General features: G+C 36.5%; 1 protein-coding gene across 8 annotated transcripts in view; it reads right to left on the reverse strand.

Moving 5' to 3' along the window:
• The window catches only part of KIZ (kizuna centrosomal protein), a 131,852-nt gene that overhangs the window by 69,560 nt on the left and 47,552 nt on the right, over positions 1 to 14,740 (reverse strand). For 7 of the 8 annotated variants that reach the window (XR_005377470.1, XM_038571427.1, XM_038571426.1 and 4 more), the window contains one exon: positions 9,932 to 10,108. The exons of the other annotated variant lie outside the window; for it this stretch is intronic. Coding sequence is in view for 6 of the 7 variants with exons in the window: in XM_038571427.1 (XP_038427355.1) it covers positions 9,932 to 10,108 (177 nt within the window). In the remaining variant the exon portion in view is untranslated. The remainder of the gene's footprint in view (positions 1 to 9,931; positions 10,109 to 14,740) is intronic. 8 annotated transcript variants of the gene reach the window in all.

The following is a 14,740-nucleotide window of genomic DNA, read 5'->3' on the forward strand; positions in this document are numbered from 1 at the left end:
CATACGGAACTACAAAGGACACTGACTAGCCAAAATATACAGAGGAAAAAGAAAAAAGCCAGAGGACTCTCACTTCCTGATTTCAAAGCATATTACAAAGCTACAGTAATCAAAATTGTATGGTACCGGCAGAAACACAGACATATAACCAAATGGAATAGAACAAAGAGCCCAGAAACAAATCCACACAGATGGAGTCAATTCATCTTTGGTCAAGAATATACAATGGGGAAAAGATAGTTTCAACAAATGGTGATGGGATAACTGGACATCCACAAGCAAGGATGAAATTGGACCCTTATCTTATACCACACACAAAAGTCAATTCAAAATATATTGAAATGTAAACATAACACCTGAAACTGTAAAGCTCCCAGAAGTAAACATATAACAGCTTCCTAACATTCGTCTTAGCAATTATTTCTTGGGTATGACACCAAAAACAAAAACAGACAAGCAGGAATATGTAAAACTAAAAAGTTTTTACATGGCAAAGGAAACAGCCAACTGAGTGAAAAAGTATCCTATGGAATGGGAGAAAATATCTGCAAAACATATATGATAAGGGATTAATATTCAAAACTATATAAGGAACTCCTACAACTCAACTGCAAAAAACAAACAACCCCCTTAAAAAATGGGCAAAAAATCTGAATAGATATTTCTCAAAAGAAGACATGCAAATAACCAAGAGATATATGAAAGGATGTTCAACATCACTTATTATTAGGGAATTGCAAATCAAGCACAATGAGATATCACTTCAGTGCTTGTTAGAATGTCCATTATTTGTTGGGGATGGGGAACAAACAGAAAATAATAAGTGTTGGTGAGGACATAGAGAAACTAGGTCCTTGTACACTTTTGATAGGAGTATAAAATGTTGCTGCAACTATGGAAAACAGTATGGAAGTTCCTTAAAAAAACTAAAAATAGAACATTATGATCCAGCAATCTCACTTCTGGGTATTTATCCAAAAGAACTGAAATCAGGATCTCAGAGAGAGATCATCATTCCCATGTTTATTGCAGCATTATTCGCAATAGCCAAGAGGTAGAAAAAAACTAAGCGTCCTAGACAGGTGAGTGCATGAAGAAAATCTAGTATGCATACAGAATGGAATATTATTCAGTCATTAAAAGAAAGAAATCCTATCAGATTTCTTATATAAGATATATATAAGAATCCACTTATATAAGATATCTAAGGTAGTCAAATTCAGAAGCAGAAAGTAGAATGGTGGCTTCAGGGGCTGGGGGAGAGGTCAGTGGGGCTTGCTGTTCAATGAGCATAAAGTTTCAGTTCTTCAAGATGGAAAAGTTCTAGAGATATGTTATACAACATTGTGTGTACAGTCAACAATACTGTATGGTACACTTAAAAATATGTTAACTTTTCAACAAATGGTGCTAAAACAACATCCATAAGCAAAAAATAAATAAAATGAATCTAGAAACATACCTTATATCCTTCATAAAAATTAGCTCAAAATGGATCCCAGTCCTAAATATAAAACACAAAATAATAAAATTTCTGAAAGAGAACATAGGAGAAAACCTAGATGATCTTGGGTTATGGCTATGACCTTTTGGATACAACACCGAAGTCATGATCCATGAAAGAAATAATTGATAAGCTAGATCTCATCATAAGCAAAAACTTATGCTCTGCAGAAAGGTAATATCAAGAGAATGAGAAGACAAGCACAGATTTGGAGAAAATATTCACAAAAGACACATCTGATAAAGGACTTAAATCCAAAATATACAAAGAGCTCTTAAAAATGGACAATGAGAAAATGAACAACTCAATTAAAAATGGGCAAAAGATCTGAACAAACACCTCACCAAAGAAGATGCACATATAATAAGTAAATGTATGAAAAGATGCTCAATATCACTAGGGAACTGCAAATTAAAACAACATGATACATCATTATGGATCTATTGAAATAGCTAAAACAAAAAAGAAAAACTAATAAATGCTAACAAGGCTCTTAAGCAACAAGAATTCTTATTCACTGCCAGCGGGAATACAAAAGCCACTATGCAAGACAGTTTGGCGGCTTCTTACAAAGCTAAACATAGTCTTAGTATATAGTCTAGCAACTGTACTCCTTAGTATATACCCAGAGTTGAAAACTATATTCACATAAAAATCTACATGTGGATGTCTATATCAGTTTTATTCATAATTTCCAAAACATTGAAGCCACAAAGATGTCCTTCAATAGGAGAATGGATATAAAACTATAGTATATATCCAGGTAATGAATATTATTTATCACTTTAAAAAAATGAGCTATGAAGCCACAGAAAGGACATGGAGGAACCTTAAAGGCCTATTTCCCACCCAGTAAAAGAAGCCAATCTGAAAAGGCTACAAGCTGTATGATTCCAAGAATATGACATTCTAGAAAAGGTAAGACTATCGAGACTGTGAAAGGATCAGCAGTTACTAACCAGGGAGCAGGGGTAGGAGTATGAATTGGAGGAGCATGGAGAATTTTTAGTGCAGTGGAAATCCTCTTTATGATGCTATAATGATAGACACATGTCATCATGCATTATCCAAATTCACAGAATGTGCAATACCAAGAGTGAACTAATAATGGAAACTATGGATTTTGGGTGATCATAATCAATCAGTGAAGGTCTATCAATTGTAACAAACATACCACTCTGGTACAAGATGTTGATAATGAGACAGCTATATGTGGTGGCAGAAGATATATGAGAAATCTTTGCATCTACCTCTCACTTTTGTTGTGAACCTAAAATTATTCTATAAAAATAAAGTCTTAAGAAATGTTAGGGTAAAACTCATCTTACATGTGTTTTTTCTTTTTTAACACACACCACACACACACACACACACACACACACACACACATATATCTCCAAAATTTGACTACTTCTCACAGCTATTACCCCAGTCAAAGCACTACCATCTCTCCCTGGATCGCTATAATATTCTCCAAACATCTCCCTATTCCCATCCTTCCCCTAATAGTTCACTTTCCATTAAATAGTCAGCATGATTCTTCATCTCCCTTAAAGCACAATCCAAAGTTCTTCCTATAGCTCATAAGACCCTTCATAATTTGGCCTGTTGATACGTTTTTCACTCCTTGTCCTGCCTTCCTCCCACCTCTTCTGGTCCAGCTGCATGGGATTTTGTGCCTTTCCTAGAAACATCAAGTATGCTCCCACTTGAAGTATGCTCCCACTTGAGGTCCTTTTTACTTTTCATTCCTGTTACCTGGTATGCTCTTCCTCAAGATATTTCTCATACATCTCCCAGATATTGAAGGGGAAAAAGGAAATATAAATTGATAAACAAATATACCAGGATGAAAATTAAGGTGACAAGGAATAAAGCAGGTTAAGTGATAGAGAAGGTATGAGTACAACTTAATGTGGCTTACTCATTCACTTACTTTCGATCACTATTCAAATAGCATCTTACCAGAAAGACTCTCCCTGATTATCCTATATAAATTGCATTTATGCCTTTTTTTTAATAAACATAACCTGCTTATTCTTTCTCACAATACTTTTTACATAGATTGTAAGTTTATTGTATCTTCCTCCCCTTTACCTGCATGATCACAAGTACCATATGAGCAAACTAGTATCTGGCACAAAGCAGGCACAAGGTAAATATTTAAGGTAAAATGAACAAAGTCCTTTATTAGTTATCTATAGACTGAACAAACTACCCCAAAACTTAGTAGCTTAAAACAGCCACCATTTTATCATATGTGATGATTCTGTGGATCAAGAAATCATGCAGGCCTTGGCTGTGTGATTCTTCTATTTCATGTGTTAATTGAGAGAGGATGGCTAGTGATGTTTTGCTGGTGGATACATTTGTAAGGAGGGTCCAAGAAGGCTTCACTACCTGTTTGGCACCTTGGTGGAAATATCTGGAAGGACTGGCCCAGCAGGGATCACAGTTTATAGAGTACCTACACATAATTTCTTCAGCACAGCAGCCTCAGAATAGTCAGACTTCTAACATATTGGTTCAGGGTTCCCAGAACAAGGTCTAGCAAACAGGACAGAAACTGCATGGCCTTTTATAACTTAACTTTCAAAGTCAGAAAGCATCAATTCCACCATCCTCTATTTAGTTAAGTAGTTTATAAGCTCACTCAGATTCAAGGGAAGTGCACAGAGACCCCATCTTTTGACAAGAGGAGTGTTGAAGAATTTGTGGTCATATTTTAAATTGCTACAACTCCACACTGCACGATACAGAATTTTGGGCCTAACAAGCATTCAAAATATTTTGGCTGAATTAAAATGGAATTATAGAACATGATTTTCAGTTAGGGAACTATAATTAAAAGGAAGAATAATCATGTTCTATAATTCCACTGTGAGATAATTACAAAGGGTATAACATACAAATAATGGGAATATCAGAAGAATAAGAAGATAAAGGAGTAGAAGGAATATTTGAAATAATAATGGCTAAAAATTTTCCAAAGTTAATGACAGATACCAAACTACAGACCCAGGAAGCTCAGAGAACATGAAATAGGGTAAATATAAAAAAAAAATTTCCTAGGAATATCACATAAAAATCCTTAATGTGTATGCACCTAACAACAGGGCACCAAAATACCTATATAAAAATGATAGAACTACAAGGAGAAACAGGCAAATCCACCATGTGGACACTTCAACACATCTCTGTCAGTAACTGGCATATCCAGCATGTAAAACAAGCAGCAAGGATATAGCTGAAGTGAAAAGCACCATAGTCAACTTGATCTAATTGATGTATAAAGGATACGCCATCCAACAACCGCAAAATATACATTCTTCTCAAGCTCACATGGAACATTTGCCAAGGCAAACCATATTCTGTTCCATAAAACAAACCCCAAAGAAGTTAAAAGAACAGAATTCATGGAAAGTATACTTTCAGACCAGAATGGAATGGAACCAAAGATCAATAATAGAAACATAGGATGTCTCAAAATATTTGGACATTAAATATACACATTTCTGAAGAACATATGGGCCAAAGAAGATGTTTCAAGAGAAAGTAAATTATATTTTGACCAAGTGAAAATGAAAGCACAACTTATCAAAATTTGTGGGATGTACCAAGAGGAGGGCTTACAGGGAAATTTACAGCACTGAACATATATATTAGAAAAGAAGAAAAGTCTAAAATCAATAATCTAAACTTTCACCTTAAAAAACAAGAAAAAAAGAAGAGCAAACTTTCCAAAGTAAGCAGAAGAAAAGAAATAATAAAATTTACAAAAGAAACTAATGAAATTGAAAACAGGAAAACAATAGAGGAAATCAACAAAACAAAAACGGTTTCTTTGAAAAGAGAAAAGCCAACAAAATGGATAAACCTCTAGCCAGGTGTCTTTTCCTCTTGTAAGGGCTCCATCCTTACTGGATTAAAGCCTCTCTTCTGTGACCTCTTTTAACCTAAATCACCTTTTCACAGGCCAATCTCCAAATACAGTCACTTGTAGCATTGGAGCTTCCAAATATGAATTTGGGGGGAACACACACATTCAACCAATAATACAAGGCTAACCAAGAAAAGAAAAGAAAAGAAAAGAAAAGAAAAGAAAAGAAAAGAAAAGAAAAGAAAAGAAAAGAAAAGAAAAGAAAAGAAAAGAAAAGAAAATTCACATATGAATGAATGACAGACCATCATTATCGATCCCATGTATATTAAAGACATAATAAAGGAATAGTATAAATAATTCTATACAAATTTGATAACTCAGATGAACGAATTCCTAGAAGGACACAATCTACCAAGTTTTACATAAAGAGAAAGAGATAATCTGAATAGAACTATACATGTTAAAGAAATTGAATTAATCACTGATTATCTCTCAAAACAGAAAGTACCAGGGCCAGATTGGTTCACTGGCAAATTCTACCAAACATTTAAAGAAGAAATTATACCAATTCTCTACAATCTCTTTCAGAGGATAGAAGCCAAAAGAACACTTCATAACTAGCATTACCCTTACACCAAAATTAGATAAAGATATTATAAGAAAGGAAACTACAAATCAGTATCTCTCTTGAACACAGATGTAAAAATTCTCAAAAAAATTGGCAAACTGAATCCAAGAATATATTAAAAAATTACACAGCATGACCAGCTGGATTTTATTCCAAGCACAGAAGGCTGATTTAACGTTTGAAAATCAATGAATGTGGGCAGCCTCGGTGGCTCAGCAGTTTAGCGCCACCTTCAGTCCAGGGCGTGATCCTGGAGACCGAGGATCGAGTCCCATGTCAGGCTCCCTGCATGGAGCCTGCTTCTCCCTCTGCCTGTGTCTCTGCCTCTCTCTCTGTCTCTCATGAGTAAATAAATAAAAATCTTAAAAAAAAAAAAAAAGAAAAGAAATGAATGTAATCCATCAGATCTCAAGGTAAAGAAGAAAAATCATATGATTCTACCATTAGGTACAGAAAAAGCATATAACAAGAGTCAACACTTGTTCATTGATAAAACTCTCAGCAAACCAAAAATAAAGGTGAATTTCTTCAACTTGATAAAGAACAGATATTCTTCAGCAGATAAAGAACAAAAACCCTATGGCGAACATTATATTTAATGTCAAAGAACTAAATGCTTTCCCCCCATAAGATCAGCAACAAGGCCAGAATGTCTCGTCTCACCACTCCTATTCAACGTTGTACTAGAAATCCTAGCAAATGAAAAAAGAAAATAAAAGGCATTTAGATTGGGAAGAAAGAAACAAAACTGTCTTTGTTCACAGAGGACATTCTTATCTATGTTGAAAATCCCAACATAGAATCACAACAAAAACTCCTGGAGCTAATAATAATTATAGCAATGTTGCAGGATATAAGGTTAATATGCAAAAGTCAACTACTTTCTCAGCAAAGGAAACAAAACTAAAAGGCAACATATGGAAAGGAAGAAGATATTTACAAATATCAGGTAAAGGGTTTTATACAAAATCTATAAAGAACTTATCAAATTCAATACCCAAAAAACAAACAATCCAGTCAAGAAATGAGAAGACATAAACAGACATTTTTCCAAAGAACACAAATGGCAAATGGCCAATAGACACATGAACAAATGCTCCACTTCACTCGGTATCAGGGAAATACACATCAAAACCACAATCAGATACCACCTTACACCAGTCAGATTGGCTAAAATTAATAAGTCAGGAAATGACAGATATTGGCAAGGATGCAGAGAAAGGGGAACCCTCTTACACTGTTGGTGGGAATGCAAACTGGGGCAGCCACTCTGGAAAACAGTATGGAGGGTCCTCAAAAAGTTAAAAAAAAGAGCTACCTTATGACCCAGCAATTGCACTATTAGGTATTTATCCAAAGGATACAAACATAGTGATTCAAAGTGCACCCCAAAGCCTATAGTAGCCATGTCCATAATAGCCAAATTATGCAAGGAACCCAGATGTTCACTGACAGATGAATGAATAAAGAAGATGTGGGAGATACTATACACACACATGCACGCGCGCGCACACACACACACGTGTGTGTGTATGAATACATATATATTCATTCATTCATTATATTCATATACATATATTCATTATATATATGACTATTACATATATATATATATATGACTATTACTGAGCCATCAAAAAGAATGAAATCTTGCCATTTGCACATATGAATGTGGATGGAACTATGTGGACAATGTGGATGGAACTAGAAGGTATTATGCTAACCAAAATAAGTCAGTCAGAGAAAGACAAATACCATGATTTCACTCCTTCTAGGGGAAGGGAAGGAAAAATAAAATAATATTAAAACAGAGGGAAGCAAACCATAAGAGACTCCTAACTATAAGAACAAGCTAAGGGTTGCTGGAGGGAAGTGGGTGGGGGTTAACTGGGTGATGGACACTAAAAAGGGCACTTGAAGTAATGAGCACTGGGTGTTGTATGCAACTGATGAATCAATGACTTCTACTTCTGAAACTAATAATACAGAATAAGTTAATTAAATTGAATGTAAAAAATTATCTTAAGTCCATTGCTTTCTTATGAGCAATTTAAATTTGAAATTAAAAACACACTATATTTACGTTAGCACCAAAAAAAAAGAGAAAAGTACTTAAGAATAATAAATCTAACAGTATATATGTAGAAGAACTCCAAGAAGAAAACTACAAAACTGATTGAAGAAATCAAAGAACTAAAATAAATGAAGAGATATTCCATGTTCAGGCATAGAAAGTCTCAACATTGTTAAGATGTCAGTTTTTCCCAACTTGAATTCCCAGCTCTTGCTCGTTCTTTCTCTTTCTCTTTCTCCTTCCTTCCTTCCTTCCTTCCTTCCTTCCTTCCTTCCTTCCTTCCTTCCTTCCTTCCTTCCTCCCTTCCTCCCTTCCTTCCTTCCTTCCTTCCCCACCCCCCCCTCTCTCTCTCGTAGGCTCCACACCCAATATGGGGCTTAAACTCTCGACCCTGAGATCAGGAGTTAAATGCTCTACTGACTGAGACAGGCAGGTGCCCCTTTGAATCCCAACTCTGGATTCGATACAATATCAATCAAAAGCCCAGCAAGTTATCTTTCTGGATACTGACAGATTAATTCTATAGTTTATATGGAGCCAACACAGTACTGAAGAAAAGCAAAGTAAAAGGACTGATACTACATGACTTCAAGATTTACTATAAAGTTACTATACAGCGTGGTACTGGTAAACAATAAATGGCTTAGAATATAAAGCCCAGAAATAGACCCACCAAACTATTCAATTCTTTAATGGAAAAAGGATCATCTTTTCAACAGATGGTATTGGAACAAATAAGACATCCACATGCAAAAAGACAATGAATCTGGAAATTTACATTTTGCCTTTTACAAAAATTAACTCAGAATGGAGCACATATCTAAATGTAAACTGCAAAACCATAATATTTCTAGAAGATAACAAAGGAGAAAATCTAGGTGACCTCAGATTTTGTGGTGAGTTTCTAGATACAGTAGCATAAGCACAATGAAAGAACAAAATTGGTAAGTTTAACTTTGTTAAAGTAAAAAACTTCTGGGGGCTTCAAGATGGTGGCAGGGGCTCCAACTAGCTAGGCCCTGCAGTCCTGGAGGGGACAGCACTCATTGCTGGGATCCACCACTCTGGGAGAGAGAAGAAAGAAAACAAAAAACAAAGACAAAAAAACTTCTGTACTGAAAAAGGCACTATTAAGAGAATGGAAAGACAAGCCACAGACTGGGAGAAAGTATGAACAAAATACATTATCTCCCTCATAAAGCACTTGTATCCAAAATATGTAAAGAATTCTTTAAATTCAATAAAAAAATCAATCCAATTAAAAACTGGGGAAAAGAACTGAACAGGTACTTCCTCAAAGAAGATATACAAATAGTAAATAAAGTATATGAAAACATGCTTAACATCATATGCCATTAGGAAATTATAAATTAAAACATATACCATTGTGTATCTATTAGAATAGTTAAGTGAAATTGACAATACCAAAGGCTTATAAGGATATGGAACAGGAATTCTCATTCATTGCTGGTGGGAATGCAAAATGGGATAACCACCATGGAAGACAATTTAGCAGTTTCTTACAAAGTTAAACACAGTCTTACCACACAATTTAGCTATTATACTCCTTGATATTTACGCAAATGAGTTTAAAAATTATGTCTACACAAAAACCTGTACACAAATGTCTATAGCAGATTTATTCATCATTGACAAAATGTGTAAGTCACGAAGAAGTCCTTCAGTAGATAAATGGATAAATAAACTGTGGTATATCCAGATAACAAAATATTATTCAGCACTATAAAGGAAATGAGCTATCAAGCCATAAAAAAAAAGACAAGAAGGAATTTAAAAGGCATGTTGCTTAGGGAAAGAAGTCAATTTGAGAAGGCTACATACTGAATGATTTCAAAAATAAGACATTCTAGGGATCCCTGGGTGGCGCAGCGGTTTGGCGCCTGCCTTTGGCCCAGGGCGCGATCCTGGAGACCCGGGATCGAATCCCACGTCGGGCTCCCGGTGCATGGAGCCTGCTTCTCCCTCTGCCTGTGTCTCTGCCTCTCTCTCTCTCTGTGACTATCATAAACAAAAAAAAAAAAAAAAAAAAAAAGACATTCTAGTAAAGGTAAAACTATAGAGACAATAGACCAATGGTAACCAGAGGTTTGGGTGAGGGAAGGGAGAAAGAGAGATAAGTAGAGCATAAGGCATTTTCAGGCAGTGAAAGTATTCTGTATGATATTGTAAAGGTGCATATACAACATTATGCATTGTAAACAAAGAGAAGTAAAAAAAATCCTCAATACATTGCTTCATTCATTAGAGAAGGAAGCAGAGATATACTGCTTACATAAAAAAACTGCTTGTTAAGTAATGCAGATGTGCCCCCCCACACACTTTTCTAGGTCCCTACCAGTCTACCATGTTCCATCCCTGCTTACCTGCATGTGGTCATGTGTCGAAAATGTACTTGCTCAGATGGTGAGGGTATACGGCAAGAAAAAGCACACATTAGCTTCCGGGCCACCCACTTTGCCACCCCAGCACCACACTGGACCCTGAACATATCTGATTCAGCCTGCCTTGAGTCACTACAGGTAGCGACTTCTACTCATACAATCCTTGCAAAGATATAATCTTTGATGCTAATTCTTCAATTGGATAGTATTAATTATCTATGACTGCATAACAAATTACCACATATTCTGCACAGACCACAAATTTACCTCACAGTTCTCATGGGTCAGAGGTCTGGGTCTAGGTTAGTGGAGTCTTTTTTTTGTTTTGTTTTGTTTTTTTAAGATTTATTTATTTGAGAGAGTGAGAATGCGGGTGTGCAAGCAGCAGGGAAGGGCAGCGGAGGAGTGAGGGCAGATTCCCTGCTGAGCCACCCAGGTAAGTGGAGTCTTATGCCCAGTCTCACCATGCAGAAATCAAGGTGCAGGCCAGGTCTGCAATCTTGCCTAAATCTGGGTCTTCTCCAAGCTCACTGGTTGTTAGCAATTGAATTTTCTGCCAACCATTTCCTGCCATGTGGCCTTCTCCCCAACATGGCAGTTTGCTTTTTCAAGGCAAATAGGGGCATATATCAGCTGCTTTGTATTTCTAACTTCATAAGGACCCTTTTTAAAGGCTGATCTGTTTAGGTTAGGCCCACTCTGGATAATTCTTTTTTGATTAGTTCAAAAGCAACTGATTTGAGTCTTTACCATATTTGCAAAATCTTTCATGTCTGTTATATAACATAGACTAATTGTGGGAGGAAAATCCATCAGATGTACAGTCCAGTCCACACTCAAGGTAAAGGGATTATACAGAGTGTATGCTGGGAGGCAGGACTTGGGAGCCACCTCAGAATTTTGCCTACCTCATGGATAATTAATCTTGATGAAACTAATCATGTCATATTAATTCTCCTAAAGAAATTACTCACCATACTATCCTTCAGCAAGTGTGCAAAAGATAGAAAATGAACTCTTGATTCATTAACCAGATAGTCTAGGCCTGCCCTCGGCCATGTCTCAGGGACCATTTTAAACCTTCCTTCACTTCAAGGAGTCCTGTTCAGTGAGCCTTAGTCACACCTTTTGTTCTACCCTCTCTTCTTGCCCTCCATGTTCTCTACATCTGCAAGCCTTCCAGCACTCTTCCTCCAAACCTAACTCACCTCTGCCCACCTCCTTCTTACTCAAAGCCTTGACAGCTTTCAAGATGCTGCATTAGCACCTGTACAAAGCCTTTCCTGCCCTTTGGACTCACACTGAGCTTATCTTCATTTGAATTTGTCCTAAAGTACTGTGGTGGTTTGCAAAAGATGACCATGAACTTCCTTTCCCTGTGTGCGCCCCCCGCCCCCCGCCTTTTGTAATGTGACTCTACCACATACCCTATCAAGAGATGGACCACTTGACTTTTCCACCTCTTGACTCTAGGCTGGGGTCTGTGATTTTCTTTAGCCACAGGACACTAGCAAATGTGACTCAGGCAGATACTATAAAGCATCTGGGCCCTGGGGTTTGCCCTTTTGCTGTCCTGGGAACTCGGCTACCAGCATCAGGTGACAGGTTGAACTATTCTCCTGGATGAAGAGGGACATATGGCCAAATTATCCCTGTGGTACCAACTGACACTGGGCCATACCCAACACATGAAAAGTAATAAATGTCTGATGTCTTAAGTCATGGAGCTTTGTACCAACGTTTGCAGCAAATGATTTACTCCTAAAAAATAACAAGATTCTGGGTCCTCCTTTTTGATAGTTTTCTCCTTCAGCTTCATTTTAGTATGCTTTCTTGTGAGAAGGGTTAATTATAACTTGTGATAAAGGAGTTGTGCATGAAGCACAGGCTGATTTTCAGTATCTGGAAGTATCCATAGGATTGAGTCATGAAGCTTTTCAAAAACACTTGGCTTTTAGGTAGAAACAATCCAAGTGTTCATTAACAGATGAATGTTAATGAACATTAAATGTGGCATATCCACAATATACCACATTTTGTATATCCATACACTGGAATATTATTTAACCATAAAATAGAAGGAAGTTCTGATATTTACAACCTGTTTAAAACTTAAAGATCTTTTTTTTTTTAAACCTTAAAGATCTTATACTAAGATCAGAAATAAGCCAGACACAAGAGATCAAATATTGTCTAGTTACCAACAGAATAGACAAATTCATAGATAGAAAGTAGAATAGAGGTTACCAGAGACTGAGAGGAGGAAAGAATGGAGAGTTACTGCTTAATGGAGTTTATATTTGGGGTGGGGAACGACTTTTGTAAATAGTGGCAATGGCTGAATGACTACGGTGAATGTCACTAAATTATACGCTTAAAATGGTAATTTTTAAATGTTTTTTATATCATAAGTACAATTTTTATAAATCAGTAATGTAATGTATCCCAAACCCTTATACTGTACACTTAAAATGGGTGGATTGTATGGTATGTGAATTATATTTCAAAGAAACCATTCACTTTTTTCCTAAACAAAACAAACAAAAACCAAACAACACAAAAATAGTCCTTGGCTTCAGTTTTCTCCTCAGATGGGAGCTATTTAGCATACTGCACTCTTCTTTTCACCTTTATTGCTGGGAAGCTTAAGACCATGTTTTCTGTTCAAATACAGCAATTCAGCTGGCAGAGATGTGCTAAAACATAACTATCATCATCATCAGAGGTTCCAGTTTTCTGTTCATATCTTCCTATGTGTCTGTCTGTGTCCCACTTTCTCATCCTTCTTAGCCAAAATTCATTCAAGTGACTTTTCTCCAAGCCCCCAAAAGACCCTGAAGTAAACTGATATAATGAACCTTGGAGGTCACAATGTTGGCTGTGTAAATACAATGATATAGCCCCAGATTAATAACTCACAGTGCAAAGAAGAATAGCTCATGCTAAAGAACAAATAAGAGAAAGTAGGGCCTCAAAAGCAGCGAGAATGTCAGCAGGTTAACCAGCAGCATTTAAAACCACTTTCAACCTATTCGTGGTGAGTACTTTCACCACAAAAAATCAATAGGCTCAAATTTGATAGTACAGACATCAAACAGTACTGACTGACCTTTCATTCTGGGGGCATTCCTTTAAGGCAAATATTTAAAAATTCCCCAAATTCCCATATTTTCCCATAAATTTTGGAAAACTATATACCCAAATTCTAAGGAGCTTGGCTTTAAGGTCATAGGAAAAAGTCATTCATCTAGAAGAAAAGGAGATAGTATGTTCTTAATTCCACACACCTAATCAATGTTTTTCATCTCAGAAAAAGACTAAATCCTGAGTAAATACACTAGCCCCTTGGTTAGCCTACCAAAGTACTAACTTGGCCAATGAACCGCTATAGAAAGAAGCCTGTGAATACAAAATCCAAAATAGATTGTTATCTTCAGTAATAAAGTTTCTGATGATGTAGTATGTAATACCTATACCTCTTTGATGGCATAAAAGAGTTATGACAAGAAAAATCTATTTGGCTTGCTTCCACAATAAATCAGGACAGGAAATTTGTCAGTTCTTCCATCTATAGCGCAAGTACTGTGTCCTTGGGAGTGCTCTTAATTAATACTTCTTGAATGTCAGCTTGGAGTTATTCGGACTATAAACTTTTCACATAAGTAGATTATGAATGGTAAAAAGCAATATATTGAAAGGGACAAGTGTTCTAAAAGAGAATATATACCCTAATACGCAAGAATGCCCACTTAGCTTTTCCTGTTGCTGAGATGGTTGAAAAGAGTGACACCATCATGGTATGAAAGAAAGTTCTGGGGGTAGTGTGGAGGCTTGGGAGGTAAGCTGTATAGAAGGTCTGCCCCAATGGCTCAAATGTCACCTCTATGTCCCTGGCCTTGGTTTCCTCATTTTTAAGAGATGAGATCTACATTGGGTTGTTAACTTAGGTTCCTTCTACCCCTATAAGAGATGTGATGCTATTTTCACTGCACAATTGGTTTTCTAACAGTCTCCATGTTCTCTACACAAGTCAGTAATACAAAACCATCTTTATGAGTTGGATATTATTTTTTAAGATTTATTTATTTACTTTAAAGAGAGTGTGTGTGCATGAGTGGGGTGAGAGGCAAAGGGAGAGAATTTTCAAGCAGACTCCCTGCTCAGCACAGAGTCTGACAGGGGACTCAATCTCATGACCCATGAGATCATAGCCTGAGCCAAAATCACGGGTCAGATGCTCAACCAAATG

Source organism: Canis lupus, chromosome 24 (assembly GCF_011100685.1).
Source record: "Canis lupus familiaris isolate Mischka breed German Shepherd chromosome 24, alternate assembly UU_Cfam_GSD_1.0, whole genome shotgun sequence".
NCBI classification, from domain to species: domain Eukaryota; kingdom Metazoa; phylum Chordata; class Mammalia; order Carnivora; family Canidae; genus Canis; species Canis lupus.